General features: G+C 48.8%; 1 protein-coding gene across 2 annotated transcripts in view; it reads right to left on the reverse strand.

The window, feature by feature from the left end:
- Nucleotides 1–25,342, reverse strand: part of TRIO (trio Rho guanine nucleotide exchange factor) — a 1,426,902-nt gene that overhangs the window by 472,572 nt on the left and 928,988 nt on the right. For both annotated transcript variants that reach the window (XM_063922713.1, XM_063922714.1), the window contains exon 30: nucleotides 6,565–6,755. In XM_063922713.1, coding sequence (XP_063778783.1) covers nucleotides 6,565–6,755 — 191 coding nt within the window. The remainder of the gene's footprint in view (nucleotides 1–6,564; nucleotides 6,756–25,342) is intronic.

Below are 25,342 nucleotides of genomic sequence, written 5' to 3' on the forward strand. Positions count from 1 at the left end.
ATGGAGTCTGGTAGGAGGGGCATAGAGGGAGGAGCCAGCCCACAATATCAAATTCTTTAAGTGCATATGGCTCCTAGTGGAACAGTCTATACCCCCATGGTAGTAAATGGACCCCAGTATCCTCTAGGATGTAAGATAAATTTTAGAATATAAAATGCAAAACATTTTATCAAAGCAATATACAGTTGCATTCAGCAACTTCAAGCAGAACAGAATGGGCATCAATTTGGCAGGCAGAAGGTCAAGAACCTGCATTCAGATTGCCAAGATCTTTTACTCCAGCAGGAACACCTTGTTCACTTTGTTGAAGAGAAGACCCAGGAAGATCATGCGATGAGAAGGGATGAGGTTGGACTTCTGGTAATTAATCATCAAGGCTTCATCGCCATGGAATTGCGAGTCCCTCCATAGCGGTTGATGAATGCCACTGATGTGGCCTTTGTCTGATTAGAACTTGAGTGGCATTCCACAAAGGTAAAGACTGAGTTGCTTAGCCCTATGGGATGTAGTTTTTAGTTTGAATGTGTGCCTGCTCCTGAAACCGCACACTCTACACACCCTGGTTATCAATTTGTGCCTGCCTTTGAAACCGTACCCTCTACAAACCATGGTTATCCAGTGTTTACCAAAAAGGAAGACAGATGAATGTATTTTAAACAAAATGTATTCAATCTGGTGGAATAGTGGGATCTGGAGTCTACTAGACACTGTTGCTCTGCACCCCATTTCTGGGAGCCAGGGTGCTGATAGTCCATAAGAAGTCCCCCACATCCCAGGTAGTCCAGTGGATGGCAGCTCCACCAGCCCCCTGATGCAGTAATTAAGCCTTCCCCTGTTGTCACCTGAGTTTGAATGAAGGCTCCAGCTACAATAGCATAGAGACAACTACTCCAGGGTTTGGCTGTCTACACACTAGAGCCCATTTTAGGAGAGAGTGAGCAGCCAGTCTCTAAAGCAGATCTCCAGGAAGTATTCTAAGTGTAGAGATATAATACTCCTCTCCTAGACTTGCAGGTGAATGGGAGTTGCCAAGGGATAAACTTTTCACAGAAGTAATCCTCATTAACGGAGGGGATCACACACCCCTCTGTCCACTTGTAACAATGTTGAATGCAAAAAAACAAACAAAAAACTTATATATCTGATGGACAGTGCATGTGTTCAGATGGATTGGTTAAAGAGACAGAGGGGCTTGATTACCACCTGCTGTATTATGTAACAGAACTGTATTAAAAAAGGTTTCTCTATGAGTTCAATAGTGTCTATCATCTGAACGTTCAAGAACAACTCTGTTCTGTGATATTCCTAATACCTTCACAACTAGAAATAACCATATTTTTAAATTAACTGTACTGGAGTTAATAAAACATCCTGACTCAAATGCCTACATCTGCTTGCATTATGTTAAAATATTAAGTGGCAATTTGAAAATTAGCTACCAGGATTCTTGCGTAACCATTAATACAAATACCCAGAACTAAGCAGTTCCAGGTATCAGAATAGGATCATGGTGGTGGCAGCTAGTTACCCTATGACGTAGTGGTAGGCAACAGTAACAATCGATGAGATGGAGTCCCCACACCCAAGGGGGCAGCAAAGTAAGCCCACTCAAATCGATAAGCAATAAAGTACAGTAATAACCTCCATGAAATCTACTGGCTGGTGGAATAAGGTCATCCAGACATATATGACCAAGGGTGAAGCAAATAACGAGAATTATGGTAAGAACTTACCATTGTTAAATCTCTTTCTGCGAGGTACACTGGGCTCCACAAGGATTCACATCAGGGGTGTAGAGTAGGATCTTGAGCAGAGGCACCAACAGGCTCAAAGCTTTTGACTTTTCCCAAGATGCACAGCGCCGCCTCCTCTATAACCCCACCTCCATACCATTGAGCTCAGTTTCGTTAACCAGCCCAATGCAGTAGCAGGTACCAGAGACGACAACCACTCGTAGCCAATTACACCACACACTCACCGCAGGAGAGGGTGTCAGCGGCTATGCCAATACCAACCCAAAGAAGCTAAGTGCGTCAGGGTTGGCACCTTGTGGAGCCCAGTGTACCTCGCAGAAAGAGAGTTAACAACGGTAAGGTCTTACCATAAATCTCGTTTTCTGCTATGAAGTACACTGGCCTCCACAAGGATTCACATCGGGGATGTCCTAAAGCAGTTCCTTATGGGAAGAGAAGCACTGTTGCGGGCACAAGAACCTGGCGTCCAAAGGAAGCATCCTGGGAAGCGGCGGTATCAAAGGCATAGAACCTAATGAACGTGTTCACAGAGGACCACATACCTGCCTTGCACAATTGTTCAAGAGTCGCACCACGGTGGGCCGCCCAAGAAGGTCCAACCAACCGAATAGAATGGGCGTTGATGGTAGCAGGAACCGGACGACCATCCTGTACATAAGCATGTGCATTCTAATCCATTTGGCCAGAGTCTGCTTGGAAGCAAGCCAGCCACGTTTGTGAAAACCAAACACAAAAAGAGAATCAGATTTCCTAATGGAGGAAGTTCTTTTCACATAGATATGGAGAGCCCGTATCACATCCAAAGATCGCTCTTTGGAAGACTACTCAGGAGAATTAAAGGCCAGAACCACAATCTCCTGGTTAAGGTGGAAGGAAGACACCACCTTGGGTAAATAACCTGGGCGTGTTCAAAGCACTGACCGCTCACAGTGAAAAATCAAATAGGGGAGACTTATAGGATAAGGCACCCAAGTACGAAACCCTTCTAGCTGAAGCAATAGCCAGCAAAAATAACACCTTAAGGGAAAGCCACTTAAGGTCAGCTGAGGCAAGAGGCTCAAACGGAGACTATTGTAAAGCCTCCAAGACCACCAACAGATCCCAAGGGGCCACAGGTGGCACATAAGGAGGCTGAATCCTCAACACACCCTGAGTGAATGTATGGACATCGGGCAGGGTAGCAATTTTTCTCTGAAACCAAACCGACAATGTAGAGATGTGAACCTTGAGGGAGGCCAGACGCAGGCCTAAGTCCATGCCCTGTTGTAGAAAGGCCAACAGTTTGGCCGTATTAAACTTGAAAACGTCATGATTGTGAGATGAACACCAAGTAAATTAAGCATTCCAGACCCTATGGTAGATCCGAGTAGAAGCCAGCTTACGGGCCTTCAACATAGTTTGAACGACCGCCAAAGAAAAACCCTTGGCCCTCAGGACGGAAGCCTCAAGGGCCCTGCCGGCAAAGCCAGATGGGCTAAATCCTGGGAAACACAAGGGCCCTGAATGAGGAGGTCTGGTCGTTGTGGAAGTAGAAGGGGACGATCCCACGAGAGACTCAACAGATCGGAGAACCAGTGCCGTCTGGGCTATGCTGGAGCAACCAGAAGCAGGTTTCCTCCTTCTTGCTTGAACTTCCGTATTACTCTGGGCAGGAGTGACACTGGAAGGAACACGTACGGTAGCTGAAAGTTCCATGGAATCACCAGAGTGTCCACGAACGCAGCTTGAGGATCCCTTGTCCTTGCTCCGAAGACCAGAACCTTGTGATTGTGTCAAGACGCCATCAGATCCACATCTGGAAGGACCCACGTATCCACGAGAAGTTGAAACACCTCCGGATGGAGGTTTCACTCTCCTGCGTGTACGTCCTGATGACTGAGATAGTCCGCTTCCCAGTTCAGGACACCCGGAATAAACACTGCGGATATGGCCGGCAGATGGCGTTCTACCCATTGAAGAATCCTGTATACTTCCTTCATTGCCATGTGGCTTTGAGTGCCGCCTTGATGATTGATGTACGCCACCGTGTTGGCGTTGTCAGATTGTACTTGAACAGGTCTGGTCTGTATGAGATGCTGGGCCATTGTCAACACACTGAACACTGCCTGCAGTTCCAGAATGTTTATTGGGAGTAGAGACTCCTCCTTGGTCCACCGACCCTGAAGAGAGTGTTGTTCCAACACCACGCTCCAACCTCTCAGACTGGCATCTGTTGTCAGGAGGACCCAGTCGGATATCCAGAATGGACGGCCCCTGCTCAATTGATCGTCCTGCAGCCACCTGCTCAGTGACAGGCGGACCTCCGGAGACAATGAGATCATGTGAGATCTTATCTGATGAGGAAGGCCACCACACTTGGTCAGAATTTATCTTCTGCAGAGGGCGAGTGTGGAACTGAGCATACTCCACCATGTCGAAAACCGACACCATGAGACCTAGCACTTGCATTGCCGAATGTATCGACACTTGCGGACGAGAAAGGAAGCATCGAATCCTGTCCTGAAGCTTCAGGACTTTCTCCTGAGACAGGGACAACTGTTCGTTGTGAGTGTCCAATAACGCTCCCAGGTGTAACATGCTCCGAGCAGGAACCAGGGAGGATTTCTTCCAGTTGATCAGTCACCAGTGGGCTGTCATGCACTGGACTATCAGATCGAGATGACACAGGAGAAGTTCTGGGGAATTTGCCAGGATCAACAAATCGTCCAAATACGGTAGGATCCTGATCCCTTGACGGCGAAGTGCAGCCGTCATGACCGCCATTACTTTGGTGAAAACTCGGGGAGCCGTTGTCAAACCAAAGGGTAACGCCTGAAATTGGTATTAAAGGTTGCCCACCGCAAACCGCAGGTACTGTTGATGAGAAACCGCAATAGGGATATGCAGGTAGGAATCCTGTATGTCCAGGGAGACCATATATAGTCCCCAGGCTCCATGGCCAAAACAACAGAGTGCAGTGAATAGTACCCCTTGCCTCTCTGAGCCACCACTCCTGTGATCAGGAGGGAATGTACCACAGAGTGCAACGTGCCTGCTTTTGCCGGATCCAGAGGCACATTTGTCAGGCAAAATCGATGTGGGGGACGATTCTTAAAGGGTATGGCGTAACCTCGAGCGACGCTCAGACGCGTCGGAAGGCAGTTCCGCCTCGACTTACTGAGCTCACGCCTCAACAGCCCAAGTCGCTGTAATAGTTGGCCTTTGTACAGCCCCCGTAAGGGTATAAATCGTTTTTAAACAGCCTTTCACACAACGATCAATTGGTTCCTTCAGAGAGGTGATGGTAGTTACTGGCAGAGCAGAGGAAACAACCATGCGCGCCACATGATAATCTACAGGCGGTGGGGTTTCCCAATTTATGTACCATAAACTGCAGGGGACTAGCAATACAAAGTAATACTCAGTATGGCTATATGTGATAACTATAGATATAACAAACACATTAAGCACTGGATGTATATCACAGGGTGTTTGTACCACATAACCCTGAATGTATGCACTCTTTCTTAACTAACACAGTCCCAGTGACAGGTAGAATACTCAAGTGTCCTGTAGGAAGCACATCACTGGCAGTTAGGCAGTTCCACAGAGGAGGAGGATTTGCCCCAGAAATCCCAGGAACAGCAAGGCTCTATCTGCAATGGCCACTGACCAGGAGTGAAGGCGAAGGAAGCAGCTCCAGGGCGAAAACATTGAATAAATGGCGCCCTGGGGCTGGGGGCAGGGCCTCAAGTCCAGCCTGCTCCCCCTGCTGGCAACCCCACCGGGTGTGCGGGCAGAACAACAAAACGGGGGAACCGGTACTAAATCCCCCTGACCTGTGCCCAAAATAATACCCTGGTGGCTAGTGGAGCAGCTGTCCAGTACTCAGTGTCCACACCAGCACACTCGTGTCTCCTACAGCCGCACTGGATCGCGGTAAAGTGCGGCACAGGAGCCCCTTACCTTCCCCTCTTCTGTGGCCCCGCGATCCGGGAGACGGCGGCATGTGAGAGACTCACATTTAGGAAGAAGCCTGCGTCTCCGCTCCAGTGACCCAGCAACCCCGGCGCGGGAGCATACAGCGCCGCTGGGGGTGATGGGGCTGCACGCAGGAAAGTCTCTGAGACTTTTCCAACAGCAGCCCTTGAAGTCTTCAAACAGATTTCTGTTCAGTCTTTAGCAAAATAACTCTGAAAAAGGCTGCTTAAGGCAGCCACCTGTAAAGTGCCTGCATACTGCAAGGCACCAACTTACAAACTGAGCTCCTGTGCAGAGAGGCGGGGTTATAGAGGCGGCGGCGCTGTGCATCTTGGGAACAGTCAAAAGCTTTGAGCCTGTTGGTGCCTCAGATCAAGATCCTACTCTACACCCCGATGTGAATCCTTGTGGAGACCAGTGTACCCCGCAGCAATAATGTATATTAACAGCAGGAGGTGTCCTTTATATAAAAAAAAGTCTTAATTTTGTGAGCATTCTTTTTTTTTATAAATATTGCTTTCATGAAGACTTTGTTGTGTAGGACTACTGTTTGGTGCATTGTGGGATATGCAAGGATTACATCTGTAATATTTGAGCAAACTGTACTGTACAACTGTTTTTATATTTGCAGATGCATAGTAGACATTTAAGAGGTATATGTGTATCTACAAATGTATTTAGATTACATCAATAAAGTTACCTTTCCTAGAATTCATGGTGCACATACATGGAATGTTGGGAAGGGGAATGGTGGAATTAAGCAAACAGAAAAAGAGTGGGCCATATCCAGGGGACAGAATAACAGAACTATTGAAGATCAACATTCAAATAAACATGTAGTTCTACTTACAAATAATTTCATCTTGTAAATATATTTGCTTCTTCCACTGGAATCTTTGACCTCTTTACTGAAGACAAGTGACATCTCAAAAAGAAAGAGATGCCTCTCTCTGCCCTTCCTGATCAACGTTTTAGGGTCCCAAACCTGAAAGGATTCCTGTAGAATCAGCTCTCCCTGAGTTTCAATGTTTTCCTCAAAACCTTAAATTGAGAAAATAAAAGTTAATTTAGAGTATAAAACATATGGCATGACTAGTAAAAGCAATTACCCTTGCTTGATGTAATAGGAAGGGATAATCATGTAGCAAAGAAAGCTACGCCTTTAATGCAGGTAATGAGTCTCACATCACAATCTGAAGCCTGTCACGATGATGATACGTTTCTAAAGCAAATGAACAAGAAATTCTCTTTTTGAATACTAAGGTGGACTATATACTTTTAATCAATCAAGAAACCGTCCCGTTGTCTGATGTGGGACATACATCTACCTGGCAATTTCTTGATGCCGATAGGCAATTTTTCATTCGATTGTCAAAATCCTACATGTTAAAGATCCCTGACTCACAGATTCTGATAATTTTTGTGTCAGATTCTGATCATTCTGCCACCAGCTTATCGAGAATTTCAACATGTTCGATTTTGCCAATGACCTGATAGTCATCGTCAAAACGAGGAATTGCCCCGATAAGTAGTAGATGTATAGACCCCCTAGAGGTAGCTCCTCCCCTTTATGCCCCCGTTATAGGTTATATGGGTAGTGCCGAAGGAGAAAGGACATACTTGGGAGAAGGAACATAACAACGAGTGGTGAGATTCATACACCAGCACACAACTTAACATAAAACGAACAGCAATGGCTGATAACAAACAGCAACAGCTGAACAAGTAACCGTACAAAAGAGAACATGCAGAATAGCCAATGCACTTAGGTGGGCGCCAAATATCCCTCATCGACTATGAGAAAAGGATTTACCAGTAGGTAATTAAAATCCTATTTTCTCTAGCATCCATAAGGGATATTGGGTGAACCTAGTACGATGGGGACGTACCAAAGCTTCCAGAACATGTGGGAATGTACGGAGACGTCTGAAGAACCGCCTGCTCAAACTGGGTATCCTCTTTGGCCAGGGTATTAAACCTGTAGAACTTCACAAAGGTGTTCTTCCCCGACCAGGTAGCAGCTCGGCATAGTTGCAAGGCCGAGACTCCACGGGCAGACGCCAAGGAAGACCCCGCCGATCTTGTACAGTGGGCCTTCAGAGTGTGTGGAACAGGTAAGGCTGCAGACACATAGGCCTGTTGGATAGTAAGCCGAAGCCAAAGAGCAATGGACTGCTTAGAAGCAGGGCAACCCTTTTTCTGTGCATCATAGAGTCCAAACAAGGAATCCGACTTTCTGGTCCGAGCTTTTTCTTGATATAGATCTTCAAGGCTTGCACAGCATCCAACACCTTCAGAGGAGGAGAAGTGCCAGAACCCGATGGGATCACAATAGGTTGATTAAAGTGGAACGCAGAGATGACCTTCTGCAGGAACAGCTGCCTAGTCCTGAACTCTGCTCTGTCCTCGTAAAAGACTAAGTAAGAACTTTTACACGATTAGGCCTCCAATTCTGATGAAACATGCCTAGCAGAAGCCAGGATCAATAAAATCAGTCTTCCACGTGAGGTACTTGTCTTCTACCAACATCAGAAGTTCCAACCAGGAGGACTGTAGAAATTACAACACTACATTCAAATCCCAGGGTGCCGTGAGCGGTTGAATGTGAAGTACCCCTTGCAAGAAGGTCTGAACTTCTGGCAACACTGCCAATTTCTTCTGGAAGAAAATGGAGAGAGCTGAAATCTGCACCCCCGACGTAAGCCCTGATCCACACCAGCTTGCAGGAAATGGTGGAAACGTCCCAAGTGGAACTCTGCAGGCGGATATGTGCATTCCTCGCACCAAGAGACATAACTCCTCCAGATATGATTGTTTTTTGGTGTCACAGATTTCCTGGCCTGAACCATGGTAGCAATAACCTTTTTGGAAAGTCCCTTGTGAGCTAGGATGTTCAGCTCAACCTCCATTCCATCAAACGAAGCCGCCGTAAGTCTGGGTAGACGAACAGTCCTTGTTGAAGAAGGTCTCTTCTCAGTGGCAGAGGCCAAGGGTCTTCGATGGACATGTCCAGAAGATCTGCGTACCATGTCCTCCGAGGCCAATCAGAATTGCTTGTACTCTTTGAGTCCTGATTCGCTTGAGTAGCTTGGGAGCAATGGAATCGGAGGAAACAGGTAGACCAGCTGGTACGGCCAAGGCGATGTCAGTGCATCTACTGCCATCGCCTGAGGGTCACTGGTTGGCGAGTAATACCAACAAAGCTTCTTGTTGAGTTGCAAAGTCATCATGTCTATTTGTGGGCAGCCCCACCGGTTGATGATTGGCTGAAACACCTGATGGTGAAGTCCCCACTCTCCCGGGTGGAGATCGTGATGACTCAGGAAATCCACTTCCCAGTTGTCTACTCCCGGAATGAAGATTGCAAACATTGCTCTCGCATTTCTTTCTGCACAGAGGAGTATCTTTGACACCTCTCGCATGCAGGCCTTGCTTTTTGTCCCTCCTTGTCGACTGATGTACGCCACCACTGTGTCGTTGTCAGACTGAACTTGGATCACGTGATCCCTGAGGAGAGGCCTGAATCACAGCATTGTAGATCGCCCGAAGTTGTTCCAGGACTATTTATTTATTAAGTTTCTTATATAGCGCAGCAAATTTTGTTGCACTTTACAATTGGAAATAACAATGATATAACAAAACTGTGTAATAACAACAAACAGTCATAGAGGTAGGAAGGCCCTGCTCGCAAGCTTACAATATATAGAATGTTGATTAGAAGGAGAGCTTTGTGGGCTGACAACCTGCCCTGGAACTGAGCCTCCTGGGTGACAGCTCTCTCGCATCCGTCATGAGGAGGATCCAATCCTGAATCCCGAAACTTCAAACTTCCAGTATGTTGGAGGAATGCAGCCACCACAGGAGGGAAAACCTGGACGGAGGTGACAGCTGTATTATCCGGTGCATCTGAAGATATGATCCGGACGACTTGCTCAGGAGATCCAATTGATAATGTTCAGGCATGGAACCTTCCATACTGGATCGCCTCGTATGAGGCTACCATCTTCCCCAACAATCTTATGCAAAGATGGATGGATATTCGAGTAGGCCGGAGAACAATTCGGACCATCTCCTGAAGTGTTCTCGCTTTGCCATCTGGGAGGAACACTTTCTGTGCCACAGTCTCCAGCAACATTCCCAGGAACAGGAGTTGCCCAGTTGGCTCAAGGTGGGACCTCTGTAAATTGAGGATCCACCCATGGGGTGACAGAATTTGGATAGTGCGGTCAAAAAGGAGCAATAAGAGCACCCTGGATCTCCAGATAAGGGACAATATTGACCCCCAGGACCTGGAGCTGTGGATAGGCCGAAGGGTAGCGCCTGGAACAGGTAGTGATCGTTCAGCAGGGCAAACCTCAGGCAAGCCTGGTGAGGTGGGAAAAAATCAAGATATGGAGATAGGCGTGCTTTATATCCAGGGAGACCATTAACTCCCATTCTTCCAGGCCCGCAATCACTGCTCGCAAGGATTCCATCTTGCACTTGAAACCTTTAGGTAACGGTTCAAGGATTTTAGATTCAAAATGGGCCTTACCAAACTGTCCGGTCTCGGTACCACAAACAGGTAGTAACCCTTTCCCTGTTGTTGTAGTGGCACTGTAACAATGACGTAGGACTGGACCAAATTTAGGATGGCCTGTTGCAGCTTAACACACATAGCCTCCAAAGCTGGTAAGCTTGATTTGAAAGACCATTGGGGAGGAGCACTGTTGAACTCCAGCTTGTAACCCTGAGAAATGAGGTCTTTGACCCAGGTATCCTGGCAGGAACTTTCCCAGATATGGCTTTAGTGACGCAACAAGGCTCCCACCTCGAGATCCCCTCGGGGTGGGTGGGCACTGTCATACTGAGGCCTTAGTGGAAGCTTAAGTGGTGCTCTCCTGAGAATGGACGCTTGCAGGTTTTCTCGTCTTACCTCTGGTGCCTCTAGCCACATTGGGGGCACCTCTGGCCCTAGATCTAAATCTGTTAGACCGAAAGGACTGGGTAGACGGCCCTGGGTAGGAACGTCTCGCCGGCGGGGCCCCAGAGGGGAGATACGTGGATTTCCCCACTGTAGCTTTGGAAAGCCACATATCCAATTCCACCCGTTAGAGCCATTCCCCTGAAAAGGGAAGAGAATCGACACTACACTTGGATGTGTCCGATATCCACTGAAGCAATCATAAAGCCCTGCGCGTCGACACTGCTATAGCAGTGGCCCTAGCATTAATACTGCTCATCTCCTTGAGAGAGTCACACAGGACACTTCCAGTGTCCTGAATGTGTTTCAGGAGAGTCACTTTAGTGACCAGGGACATATCCCCCGAGAGGCCCTCCTGAATCTGAGTAGACCACGTATGAATAGCACAAGTCATCCAGCAACCTGCTATGACCGGTCTTTGTGACAAACCCGCTGCTGTGTATATCTTAAGTGTAGTCTCTATTTTCCTATCCCCAGTGTCCTTTATGGTAAAAGAGCCCAGGGATGGAAGTACCGCCTTTTTAGATATGCAACAGACTGATACGTCAAAAGCCGGGGGTTCTACCCAGAATTTCCTGCATTCAGGGGGAAAATGGGAAAGTGTGCAAAAATAAGAATTTACTCACCGGTAATTCTATTTCTCATAGTCCGTAGTGGATGCTGGGGACTCCGTAAGGACCATGGGGATTAGCGGCTCCGCAGGAGACTGGGCACAACTACAAAGAAAGCTTTTAGACTACTGGTGTGCACTGGCTCCTCCCACTAAGACCCTCCTCCAGACCTCAGTTAGGATACTGTGCCCGGAAGAGCTGACACAATTAGGAAGGATTTTGATTCCCGGGTAAGACTCATACCAGCCACACCAATCACACCGTATAACTCGTGATACAATACCCAGTTAACAGCATGATAACAACTGAGCCTCTCAACAGATAGCTCAACAATAACCCTTTAGTTAAGCAATAACTATATACAAGTATTGCAGACAATCCGCACTTGGGATGGGCGCCCAGCATCCACTACGGACTATGAGAAATAGAATTACCGGTGAGTAAATTCTTATTTTCTCTAACGTCCTAAGTGGATGCTGGGGACTCCGTAAGGACCATGGGGATTATACCAAAGCTCCCAAACGGGCGGGAGAGTGCGGATGACTCTGCAGCACCGAATGAGAGAACTCAAGGGCCTCCTCAGCCAGGGTATCAAATTTGTAGAATTTAGCAAACGTGTTTGCCCCTGACCAAGTAGCAGCTCGGCAAAGTTGAAGAGCCGAGACCCCTCGGGCAGCCGCCCAAGAAGAGCCCACTTTCCTTGTGGAATGGGCTTTTACCGATTTAGGATGCGGCAGTCCAGCCGCAGAATGTGCAAGCTGAATCGTACTACAGATCCAGCGAGCAATAGTCTGCTTAGAAGCAGGTGCACCCAACTTGTTGGGCGCATACAGGATAAAAAGCGAGTCAGTCTTCCTGACTCCAGCTGTCCTGGAAACATACATTTTTAGGGCCCTGACTACATCCAACAACTTGGAAGCCTCCAAGTCATTCGTAGCCGCAGGCACCACGATAGGTTGGTTCAGATGAAAAGCTGATACCACTTTGAGGAGAAACTGGGGACGAGTCCACAATTCTGCCCTATCCATATGGAAAATCAGATAAGGGCTTTTACATGACAAAGCAGCCAATTCTGAAACCCGCCTGGCCGAAGCCAAGGCCAACAACATGACCACTTTCCACGTGAGATATTTTAAATCCACGGTTTTCAGTGGCTCAAACCAATGTGACTTTAGGAAATCCAACACCACGTTGAGATCCCAAGGTGCCACTGGAGGCACAAAAGGGGGCTGAATATGCAGCACTCCCTTAACAAAAGTCTGAACTTCAGGTAGTGAAGCCAATTCTCTCTGGAAGAAAATCGATAGAGCCGAAATCTGGACCTTAATGGAACCCAATTTAAGGCCCATAGTCACCCCTGACTGTAGGTAGTGCAGTAACCGGCCCAGCTGAAATTCTTCCGTTGGGGCCTTCCTGGCCTCACACCACGCAACATATTTTCGCCATATGCGGTGATAATGGTTCGCGGTTACTTCTTTCCTAGCTTTTATCAGCGTAGGAATGACTTCCTCCGGAATGCCCTTTTCCTTCAGGATCCGGTGTTCAACCGCCATGCCGTCAAACGCAGCCACGGTAAGTCTTGTAACAGACAGGGCCCCTGCTGCAGCAGGTCCTGTCTGAGCGGTAGAGGCCATGGGTCCTCTGACATCATTTCTTGAAGTTCCGGATACCACACTCTTCTTGGCCAATCCGGAACAATGAGTATAGTTCTTACTCCTCTTCTCCTTATTATCCTCAGTACCTTTGGTATGAGAGGAAGAGGAGGGAACACATAAACCGATCGGTACACCCACGGTGTTACCAGAGCGTCCACAGCTATCGCCTGCGGGTCTCTTGACCTGGCGCAATATTTTTCTAGCTTTTTGTTTAGGCGGGACGCCATCATGTCCACCTGTGGTTTTTCCCACTGGTTTACAATCATTTGAAAGACTTTTGGATGAAGTCCCCACTCTCCCGGGTGGAGGTCGTGCCTGCTGAGGAAGTCTGCTTCCCAGTTGTCCACTCCCGGAATGAACACTGACAGTGCTAACACGTGATTTTACGCCCATCGGAGAATCCTTGTGGCTTCTGCCATCGCCGTCCTGCTTCTCGTGCCGCCCTGTCGATTTACGTGGGCGACTGCCGTGATGTTGTCTGACTGGATCAGTACCGGCTGGTTTTGAAGCAGGGGTTTTGCCTGACTTAGGGCATTGTAAATGGCCCTTAGTTCCAGAATATTTATGTGCAGGGAAGTCTCCTGACTTGACCATAGTCCTTGGAAGTTTCTTCCCTGTGTGACTGCTCCCCAGCCTCGAAGGCTGGCATCCGTGGTCACCAGGACCCAGTCCTGTATGCCGAATCTGCGGCCCTCTTGAAGATGAGCACTCTGCAGCCACCACAGCAGAGACACCCTTGTCCTTGGAGACAGGGTTATCAGACGATGCATCTGAAGATGCGATCCGGACCACTTGTCCAACAGGTCCCACTTGCATGAAACCTGCCGAATGGAATCGATTCGTAGGAAGCTACCATTTTTCCCAGGATCCGCGTGCAGTGATGCACCGACACCTGTTTTGGTTTTAGGAGGCCTCTGACTAGAGATGACAGCTCCTTGGCCTTCTCCTCCGGGAGAAACACTTTTCTCTGTTCTGTGTCCAGAACCATCCCTAGGAACAGCAGGCGTGTCGTAGGGACCAGCTGTGACTTTGGAATGTTTAGAATCCAGCCGTGCTGTTGTAGCACTTCCCGAGATAGTGCTACCCCTACCAACAACTGCTCTCTGGACCTCGCCTTTATCAGGAGATCGTCCAAGTACGGGATAATTAAAACTCCCTTCCTTCGAAGGAGTATCATCATTTCCGCCATTACCTTGGTAAAGACCCTCGGAGCCGTGGAGAGACCGAACGGCAACGTCTGGAATTGGTAATGACAATCTTGTACCACAAACCTGAGGTACTCCTGGTGAGGATGGTAAATGGGGACATGTAGGTAAGCATCCTTGATGTCCAGCGATACCATGTAATCTCCCTCGTCCAGGCTCGCAATAACCGCCCTGAGCGATTCCATCTTGAACTTGAATTTTTTGATATACGTGTTCAAGGATTTCAAATTTAAAATGGGTCTCACCGAACCGTCCGGTTTCGGTACCACAAACATTGTGGAATAGTAACCCCTTCCTTGTTGAAGTAGGGGCACCTTTACTATCACTTGTTGTGAATACAGCTTTTGAATTGCCTGTAACACTGCCTCCCTGCCTGAGGGAGTGGTTGACAAGGCAGATTTGAGGAAACGGCGGGGGGGAGACGTCTCGAATTCCAGTTTGTACCCCTGAGATACTATTTGAAGGATCCAGGGATCCACCCGTGAGCGAGCCCACTGCTTGCTGAAATGCTTGAGACGGGCCCCCACCGTACCTGGCTCTGCCTGTGGAGCCCCAGCGTCATGCTGTGGACTTAGAGGAAGCGGGGGAGGACTTTTGCTCATGGGAACTGGCTGTATGCTGCAGCTTTTTCCCTCTACCTCTGCCTCTGGGCAGAAAGGACGCGCCTTTAACCCGCTTGCCCCTATTGGGCCGAAAGGACTGTACCTGATAATACGGTGCTTTCTTTGGTTGTGAGGGAACATGGGGCAAAAATGTAGACTTCCCAGCTGTTGCTGTGGAAACGAGGTCCGAGAGACCATCCCCGAACAATTCCTCACCCTTATAAGGCAGAACTTCCATGTGTCGTTTGGAATCTGCATCGCCTGTCCACTGCCGAGTCCATAACCCTCTCCTGGCAGAAATGGACATTGCACTAATTTTGGATGCCAGCCGGCAAATATCCCTCTGTGCATCCCTCATGTATAAAAGTGCGTCTTTTATATGCTCTACGTTCAGCAAACTAGTGTCCCTGTCTAGGGTATCTATATTTTCTGACAGGGAATATGACCACGCAGCAGCAGCGCTGCACATCCAGGCTGAAGCTATAGCCGGTCTCAGTATCACACCTGTGTGTGTATATATAGATTTCAGGATAGCCTCCTGCTTTCTATCAGCAGATTCCTTCAGGGCGGCCGTATCCGGAGACGGTAGTGCCACCTTTTTCGACAAGCGTGTGAGCGCTTTATCCACCCTAGGGGATGTTTCCCAGCGTGACCTATCCTCTGGCGGGAAAGGGTACGCCATTAGTAACATCTTAGAAATTACCATCTTTTTATCAGGGGAAGCCCACGCTTCTTCACACACTTCATTTAACTCTTCAGATAGAGGAAAAGCTACTGGTAGTTTTTTCTCTCCAAACATTATACCCTTTTTTGTGGTACCGGGGGTAACATCAGAAATGTGCAACACATTTTTCATTGCCTCAATCATGTAACGTGTAGCCCTACTGGAAGTTACATTAGTCTATTAGTCGTCGACACTGGAGTCAGTATCCGTGTCGACATCTGTGTCAACCATCTGAGGTAGCGGGCGTTTTAGAGCCCCTGATGGTTTTTGAGACGACTGGGCAGGCACAGGCTGAGAAGCCGGCTGTCCCACATTAGGTATGTCGTCAAACCTTTTATGTAAGGAGTCAACACTATCACGTAATTCCTTCCACAGCACCATCCACTCAGGTGTCGACCCCGCAGGGGGTGACATCACATTTACAGGCATCTGCTCCGCCTCCACATAAGCCTCCTCATCAAACATGTCGACACAGCCGTACCGACACACCGCAAACACACAGGGAATGCTCTGACAGAGGACAGGACCCCACAAAGCCCTTTGGGGAGACAGAGAGAGAGTATGCCAGCACACACCAGAGCGCTATATAACACTGGGATCCCACTATCAATGAGTGTTTTTCCTATAGCTGCTTTTTTATATATCTATACTGCGCCTAAATTTAGTGCCCCCCCCTCTCTTTTTTACCCTTCTGTAGTTTTCTCAGACTGCAGGGGAGAGCCAGGGAGCTTACTTCCAGCGGAACTGTGAGGGAAAAATGGCGCCAGTGTGCTGAGGGAGAAGCCCCGCCCCCTTTTCGGCTGACTTTCTCCCGCTTTTTCTGTGATACTGGCAGGGGTAATTTTACATCTATATAGCCTCTGGGACTATATATGATGTATATTTTGCCAGCCAAGGTGTTATCTATTGCCCTCAGGGCGCCCCCCCCCCAGCGCCCTGCACCCATCAGTGACCGAAGTATGAGGTGTACATGAGGAGCAATGGCGCACAGCTGCAGTGCTGTGCGCTACCTTGGTAAAGACTGAAGTCTTCTGCCGCCGATTTTCCGGACCTTCTTCGTGCTTCTGGCTCTGTAAGGGGGACGGCGGCGCGGCTCCGGGAACGAACACCAAGGTCGGGTCCTGCGGTCGATCCCTCTGGAGCTAATGGTGTCCAGTAGCCTAAGAAGCCCAAACTACCACCTGTTAGGTAGGTTCGCTTCTTCTCCCCTTAGTCCCTCGCTGCAGTGAGTCTGTTGCCAGCAGATATCACTGAAAATAAAAAACCTAAATATACTTTCTTTCTAGGTGCTCAGGAGAGCCCCTAGTGTGCATCCAGCTCGGCCGGGCACAAGAATCTAACTGAGGTCTGAAGGAGGGTCTTAGTGGGAGGAGCCAGTGCACACCAGTAGTCTAAAAGCTTTCTTTGTAGTTGTGCCCAGTCTCCTGCGGAGCCGCTAATCCCCATGGTCCTTACGGAGTCCCCAGCATCCACTTAGGACGTTAGAGAAAACCGTTTTGACACTTGGTTTTTATTGGCTGGATTTTCCAGGCTAACTTAAATAAGTCATCTAACTCTGCAGAATCAGGGAAATTGACACCGAGCTTGTTCTGTGTGAAGAAAACAGACTGCTGTGTCGCAGCGTCCTCTAGAGGGAGTTTTAACACATCCCGTACAGCTAAAATGAGGGGTTCAATACTCTGTGCAAAAGGGAATTCCCGAGTAACGGGATCCAATTATTCCCCCTCCTCCTGTATCTGATCATCTGAATCTGAGAGTCAAGCAGGTAACCCACGTTTTAGTGGTCCTGAAATGGGGGGGGGGGGAGAACTGTAGAACATCTGCCGCAGAAGCTAGGTCTGCAACAGCGTGCTGCAGTTGTTGAGTTTTTTGAGCATTAGCAGTGAGCTGAGATGACATATCTGACATCATGGATTTTATGACACCTAGCCAGGAAGGCGCTTGACCCTCCCCACCCCCAGCCCCCTCACTGAGCTGTGAGTTCTGACTGCATTGTTCACATGATATGGAGCCAGATGTAGAGGGAGAGAATCTGGTGTGACATACACTGCACAATTGGTGTTTTACCATGTTTACAGTACACAACAATCATATACACAGACAAGTAATACCATAGCAAGCCTGCCCTTACTGTGTGTGAGAGGGAGACAGAGAGAAGAGAACAGCACACCCAGGCTAAACAGCCCCTGTGAGGCTGTAAGCTGTTATATCACTGTGAAACACTGGTGTTTTTGTCCTTTTCATGACACAGATTGTGTACAATAGCGGCTCTCCCCCTTTGCTACACCTCTGTACCAGTTATCCTGCGAGTGTCTGGAGGAGCTGTGTGTGCCTGCTGCTGCAGACTGTAAGCAGAGGAAGGCGCCAAAATGCTGATGGTCCTGCTTTGAGGAAGCTCCGCCCCCTGTAATAGAGCCAGAGTATCAGTTATATTTATACTGGCAAAGTCTCCCTAGGTGTGTAAAAAAATAAGAATTTACTTACCGATAATTCTATTTCTCGTAGTCCGTAGTGGATGCTGGGGACTCCGTAAGGACCATGGGGAATAGCGGCTCCGCAGGAGACTGGGCACAAAAGTAAAGCTTTAGAACTACCTGGTGTGCACTGCCTCCTCCCCCTATGACCCTCCTCCAAGCCTCAGTTAGGATACTGTGTCCGGACGAGCGTACACAATTAGGAAGGATTTTGAATCCCGGGTAAGACTCATACCAGCCACACCAATCACACCGTATAACTCGTGATGTAAACCCAGTTAACAGCATGATAACAGAGGAGCCTCTAGAAAAGATGGCTCACTACAGCAATAACCCGATTTTTTTTGGTAACAATAACTATGTACCAGTATTGCAGACAATCCGCACTTGGGATGGGCGCCCAGCATCCACTACGGACTACGAGAAATAGAATTATCGGTAAGTAAATTCTTATTTTCTCTAACGTCCTAAGTGGATGCTGGGGACTCCGTAAGGACCATGGGGATTATACCAAAGCTCCCAAACGGGCGGGAGAGTGCGGATGACTCTGCAGCACCAAATGAGAGAACTCCAGGTCCTCCTCAGCCAGGGTATCAATTTTGTAGAATTTTACAAACGTATTTGCTCCTGACCAAGTAGCTGCTCGGCAAAGTTGTAAAGCCGAGACCCCTCGGGCAGCCGCCCAAGATGAGCCCACCTTCCTTGTGGAGTGGGCATTTACAGATTTTTGGCTGTGGCAGGCCTGCCACAGAATGTGCAAGCTGAATTGTACTACAAATCCAACGAGCAATAGTCTGCTTAGAAGCAGGAGCACCCAGCTTGTTGGGTGCATACAAGAAAAACAGCGAGTCAGATTTTCTGACTCCAGCCGTCCTGGAAAATATATTTTCAGGGCCCTGACAACGTCTAGCAACTTGAAGTCCTCCAAGTCCCTAGTAGCCGCAGGCACCACAATAGGTTGGTTCAGGTGAAACGCTGAAACCACCTTAGGGAGAAACTGAGGACGAGTCCTCAATTCCGCCCTGTCCGAATGGAAAATCAGATAAGGGCTTTTACAGGATAAAGCCGCCAATTCTGACACGCGCCTGGCCCAGGCCAGGGCCAACAGCATGACCACTTTCCATGTGAGATATTTTAACTCCACAGATTTAAGTGGTTCAAACCAATGTGACTTTTGGAACCCAAAAACTACATTGAGATCCCAAAGTGCCACTGGAGGCACAAAAGGAGGCTGTATATGCAGTACCCCTTTTACAAACGTCTGAACTTCAGGGACTGAAGCTAGTTCTTTTTGGAAGAAAATTGACAGGGCCGAAATTTGAACCTTAATGGACCCCAATTTCAGGCCCATAGACACTCCTGTTTGCAGGAAATGTAGGAATCGACCCAGTTGAATTTCCTCCGTAGGGCCTTACTGGCCTCGCACCACGCAACATATTTTCGCCAAATGCGGTGATAATGTTTTGCGGTTACATCCTTCCTGGCTTTGATCAGGATAGGGATGACTTCATCCGGAATGCCTTTTTTCCTTCAGGATCCGGCGTTCAACCGCCATGCCGTCAAACGCAGCCGCGGTAAGTCTTGGAACAGACAGGGTCCTTGCTGGAGCAGGTCCCTTCTTAGAGGTAGAGGCCACGGATCCTCCGTGAGCATCTCTTGAAGTTCCGGTTACCAAGTCCTTCTTGGCCAATCCGGAGCCACGAATATAGTGCTTACTCCTCTCCATCTTATCAATCTCAGTACCTTGGGTATGAGAGGCAGAGGAGGGAACACATACACTGACTGGTACACCCACGGTGTTACCAGAGCGTCTACAGCTATTGCCTGAGGGTCCCTTGACCTGGCGCAATACCTGTCGAGTTTTTCCCAACGGTTTATAATCATGTGGAAGACTTCTGGGTGAAGTCTCCACTCTCCCGGGTGGAGGTCGTGTCTGCTGAGGAAGTCTGCTTCCCAGTTGTCCACTCCCGGAATGAATACTGCTGACAGTGCTATCACATGATTTTCCGCCCAGCGAAGAATCCTTGCAGCTTCTGCCATTGCCCTCCTGCTTCTTGTGCCACCCTGTCTGTTTACGTGGGTGACTGCCGTGATGTTGTCCGACTGGATCAACACCGGCTGACCTTGAAGCAGAGGTCTTGCTAAGCTTAGAGCATTGTAAATGGCCCTTAGCTTCAGGATATTTATGTGAAGTGATGTCTCCAGGCTTGACCATAAGCCCTGGAAATTTCTTCCCTGTGTGACTGCTCCCCAGCCTCGCAGGCTGGCATCCGTGGTCACCAGGACCCAGTCCTGAATGCCGAATCTGCGGCCCTCTAGAAGATGAGCACTCTGCAACCACCACAGGAGGGACACCCTTGTCCTTGGTGACAGGGTTATCCGCTGATGCATCTGAAGATGCGACCCGGACCATTTTTCCAGCAGGTCCCACTGGAAAGTTCTTGCGTGGAATCTGCCGAATGGGATTTGCTTCGTAGGAAGCCACCATTTTACCCAGAACCCTTGTGCATTGATGCACTGAGAGTTGGCTCGGTTTTAGGAGGTTCCTGACTAGCTCGGATAACTCCCTGGCTTTCTCCTCCGGGAGAAACACCTTTTTCTGGACTGTGTCCAGGATCATCCCTAGGAACAGAAGACGAGTCGTCGGAACCAGCTGCGATTTTTGAATATTGAGAATCCAATCGTGCTGCCGCAACACTACCTGAGATAGTGCTACACCGACCTCCAACTGTTCCCTGGATCTTACCCTTATCAGGGAATCGTCCAAGTAAAGGATAACTAAAATTCCCTTCAATCGAAGGAATATCATCATTTCGGCCATTACCTTGGTAAAGACCCGGGGTGCCGTGGACCATCCATACGGCAGCGTCTGAACTGATAGTGACAGTTCTGTACCATAAACCTGAGGTACCCTTGGTGAGAAGGGTAAATTGGGACATGAAGGTAAGCATCCTTGATGTCCCGAGACATCATGTAGTCCCCTTTTTTCCAGGTTCGCAATCACTGCTCTGAGTGACTCAATCTTGAATTTGAACCTCTGTATGTAAGTGTTCAAAGATTTTAGATTTAGAATCGGTCTCACCGAGCCGTCCGGCTTCGGTACCACAACAGTGTGGAATAATACCCCGTTCCCTGTTGCAGGAGGGGTACCTTGATTATCACCTGCTGGGAATACAGCTTGTGAATGGCTTCCAAAACTGTCTGCCTGTCAGAAGGAGACATCGGTAAAGCCGACTTTAGGAAACGGCGAGGGGGAGACGTCTCGAATTCCAATTTGTACCCCTGAGATATCACCTGAAGGATCCAGGGGTCTACTTGCGAGTGAGCCCACTGCGCGCTGAAATTCATTGAGACGGGCCCCCCACCGTGCCTGATTCTGCTTGTAAAGCCCCAGCGTCATACTGAGGGCTTGGCAGAGGCGGGAGAGGGTTTCTGTTCCTGGGAACTGGCTGATTTCTGCAGCCTTTTTCCTCTCCCTCTGTCACGAGGCAGAAATGAGGAACCTTTTGCCCGCTTGTCCACAAAAAGACTGCGCCTGATAATACGGCGTCTTCTCATGTTGAGAGGCGACCTGGGGTACAAACGTGGATTTCCCAGCTGTTGCCGTGGCCACCAGGTCTGAAAGACCGACCCCAAATAACTCCTCCCCTTAATAAGGCAATACTTCCAAATGCCGTTTGGAATCCGCATCACCTGACCACTGTCGTGTCCATAACCCTCTACTGGTAGAAATGGACAACGCACTTAGACTTGATGCCAGTCGGCAAATATTCCGCTGTGCATCACGCATATATAGAAATGCATCTTTCAAATGCTCTATAGGCAATAATATACTGTCCCTATCTAGGGTATCAATATTTTCAGTCAGGGAATCCGACCACGCCAACCCAGCACTGCACATCCAGGCTGAGGCGATTGCTGGTCGCAGTATAACACCAGTATGTGTGTAAATACATTTTAGGATACCCTCCTGCTTTCTATCAGCAGGATCCTTAAGGGCGGCCATCTCAGGAGAGGGTAGGAGCCCTTGTTCTTACAAGCGTGTGAGCGCTTTATCCACCCTAGGGGGTGTTTCCCAACGCACCCTAACCTCTGGCGGGAAAGGATATAATGCCAATAACATTTTAGAAATTATCAGTTATCATCGGGGGAAACCCACGCATCATCACACACCTCATTTAATTTCTCAGATTCAGGAAAACTACAGGTAGTTTTTCCTCACCGAACATAATACCCCTTTTTGGTGGTACTCGTATTATCAGAAATGTGTAAAACATTTTTCATTGCCTCAATCATGTAACGTGTGGCCCTACTGGAAGTCACATTTGTCTCTTCACCGTCGACACTGGAGTCAGTATCCGTGTCGGCGTCTATATCTGCCATCTGAGGTAACGGGCGCTTTAGAGCCCCTGACGGCCTATGAGACGTCTGGACAGGCACAAGCTGAGTAGCCGGCTGTCTCATGTCAACCACTGTCTTTTATACAGAGCTGACACTGTCACGTAATTTCTTCCAACAGTTCATCCACTCAGGTGTCGACCCCCTAGGGGGTGACATCACTATTACAGGCAATCTGCTCCGTCTCCACATCATTTTTCTCCTCATACATGTCGACACTAACGTACCGACACACAGCACACACACAGGGAATGCTCTGATAGAGGACAGGACCCCACTAGCCCTTTGGGGAGACAGAGGGAGAGTTTGCCAGCACACACCAGAGCGCTATATATATACAGGGATAACCTTATATAAGTGTTTTTCCCCTTATAGCTGCTGTATTGTTAATACTGCGCCTAATTAGTGCCCCCCTCTCTTTTTTAACCCTTTCTGTAGTGTAGTGACTGCAGGGGAGAGCCAGGGGAGCTTCCCTCCAACTGAGCTGTGAGGGAAAATGGCACCAGTGTGCTGAGATAGGCTCCGCCCCTTTTTCGCGGACTTTTCTCCTGCTTTTTTATGGATTCTGGCAGGGGTTAAAATTCATCCATATAGCCCTGGGGGCTATATGTGATGTATTTTCGCCAGCCAAGGTGTTTTTATTGCTGCTCAGGGCGCCCCCCCCCCCCTAGCGCCCTGCACCCTCAGTGACCGAAGTGTGCTGAGGAGCAATGGCGCACAGTTGCAGTGCTGTGCGCTACCTTGGTGAAGACAGGACGTCTTCTGCCGCCGATTTTACGGACCTCTTCTGTCTTCTGGCTCTGTAAGGGGGCCGGCGGCGCGGCTCTGGGACCCATCCATGGCTGGGCCTGTCATCGTCCCTCTGGAGCTAATGTCCAGTAGCCTAAGAAGCCCAATCCACTCTGCACGCAGGTGAGTTCGCTTCTTCTCCCCTTAGTCCCTCGATGCAGTGAGCCTGTTGCCAGCAGGTCTCACTGAAAATAAAAAACCTAAAACTAAACTTTTCACTAAGCAGCTCAGGAGAGCCACCTAGTGTGCACCCTTCTCGTTCGGGCACAAAAATCTAACTGAGGCTTGGAGGAGGGTCAAAGGGGGAGGAGCCAGTGCACACCAGGTAGTTCTAAAGCTTTACTTTTGTGCCCAGTCTCCTGCGGAGCCGCTATTCCCCATGGTCCTTACGGAGTCCCCAGCATCCACTTAGGACGTTAGAGAAATAAGAATTTACTCACCGGTAATTCTATTTCTCGTAGTCCGTAGTGGATGCTGGGGACTCCGTAAGGACTATGGGGAATAGACGGCTCCGCAGGAGACTGGGCACATCTAAAGAAAGATTTAGGACTATCTGGTGTGCACTGGCTCCTCCCCCTATGACCCTCCTCCAAGCCTCAGTTAGGACACTGTGCCCGGAAGAGCGGACACAATAAGGAAGGATTTTGAATCCCGGGTAAGACTCATACCAGCCACACCAATCACACCGTATAACTCGTGATAGGAACCCCGGTTAACAGTATGATAACAACGGAGCCTCTGAACAGATGGCTCGCAATAACAACCCGATTTGTGTAACAATAACTATTTACAAATATTGCAGACAATCCGCACTTGGGATGGGCGCCCAGCATCCACTACGGACTACGAGAAATAGAATTACCGGTGAGTAAATTCTTATTTTCTCTGACGTCCTAGTGGATGCTGGGGACTCCGTAAGGACCATGGGGATTATACCAAAGCTCCCAAACGGGCGGGAGAGTGCGGATGACTCTGCAACACCGAATGAGAGAACTCCAGGTCATCCTCAGCCAGGGTATCAAATTTGTAGAATTTTGCAAACGTGTTTGCCCCTGACCAAGTAGCAGCTCGGCAAAGTTGTAAAGCCGAGACCCTCGGGCAGCCGCCCAAGATGAGCCCACCTTCCTTGTGGAATGGGCTTTTACAGATTTAGGCTGCGGTAGTCCCACTGCAGAATGCGCCAGCTGAATAGTGCTACAAATCCAGCGCGCGATAGTCTACTTAGAAGCAGGAGCACCCAGTTTGTTGGGTGCATACAGGATAAACAGCGAGTCAGTTTTCCTGACTCCAGCCGTCCTGGAAACATAAATTTTCAGGGCCCTGACTACGTCCAGTAACTTGGAATCCTCCAAGTTCCTAGTAGCCGCAGGCACCACAATAGGCCGGTTCAAGTGAAACGCTGATACCACCTTCGGGAGAAACTGAGGACGATTCCTCAACTCTGCCCTATCCATATGGAAAATCAGATAAGGGCTTTTATAGGACAAAGCCGCCAATTCTGATACACGCCTGGCCGAAGCCAGGGCCAACAGCATGACCACTTTCCACGTGAGATATTTCAAATCCACAGTCTTAAGTGGTTCAAACCAATGTGATTTCAGGAACTCCAAAACCACATTGAGATCCCAAGGTGCCACTGGGGGCACAAAAGAAGGCTGAATATGCAGAACTCCTTTGACAAAAGTCTGAACTTCAGGCAGTGAAGCCAGTTCTTTCTGGAAGAAAATCGACAGGGCCGAAATCTGGACCTTAATGGACCCCAATTTGAGGCCCAACGTCACCCCTGCTTGCAGGAAATGCAGGAATCGACACAGTTGAAATTCCTCCGTTGGGGCCTTCCTGGCCTCACACCAAGCAACATATTTCCGCCAAATGCGGTGATAATGTTTTGCGGTGACATCCTTCCTGGCTTTGATCAGGGTAGGGATGACTTCCTCTGGAATGCCCTTTTCCTTCAGGATCCGGTGTTCAACCGCCATGCCGTCAAACGTAGCCGTGGTAAGTCTTGGAACAGACAGGGCCCCTGCTGCAGCAGGTCTTGTCTGAGCGGCAGAGGCCAAGGGTCCTCTGAAAGAATCTCTTGAAGTTCCGGGTACCAAGCTCTTCTTGGCCAATCCGGAACCACGAGTATAGTTTTCACTCCTCGCCTTCGTATTATTCTCAGTACCTTGGGAATGAGAGGTAGAGGAGGAAACACATAAACCGAC

Source organism: Pseudophryne corroboree, chromosome 5 (assembly GCF_028390025.1).
Source record: "Pseudophryne corroboree isolate aPseCor3 chromosome 5, aPseCor3.hap2, whole genome shotgun sequence".
NCBI classification, from domain to species: Eukaryota; Metazoa; Chordata; class Amphibia; order Anura; family Myobatrachidae; genus Pseudophryne; species Pseudophryne corroboree.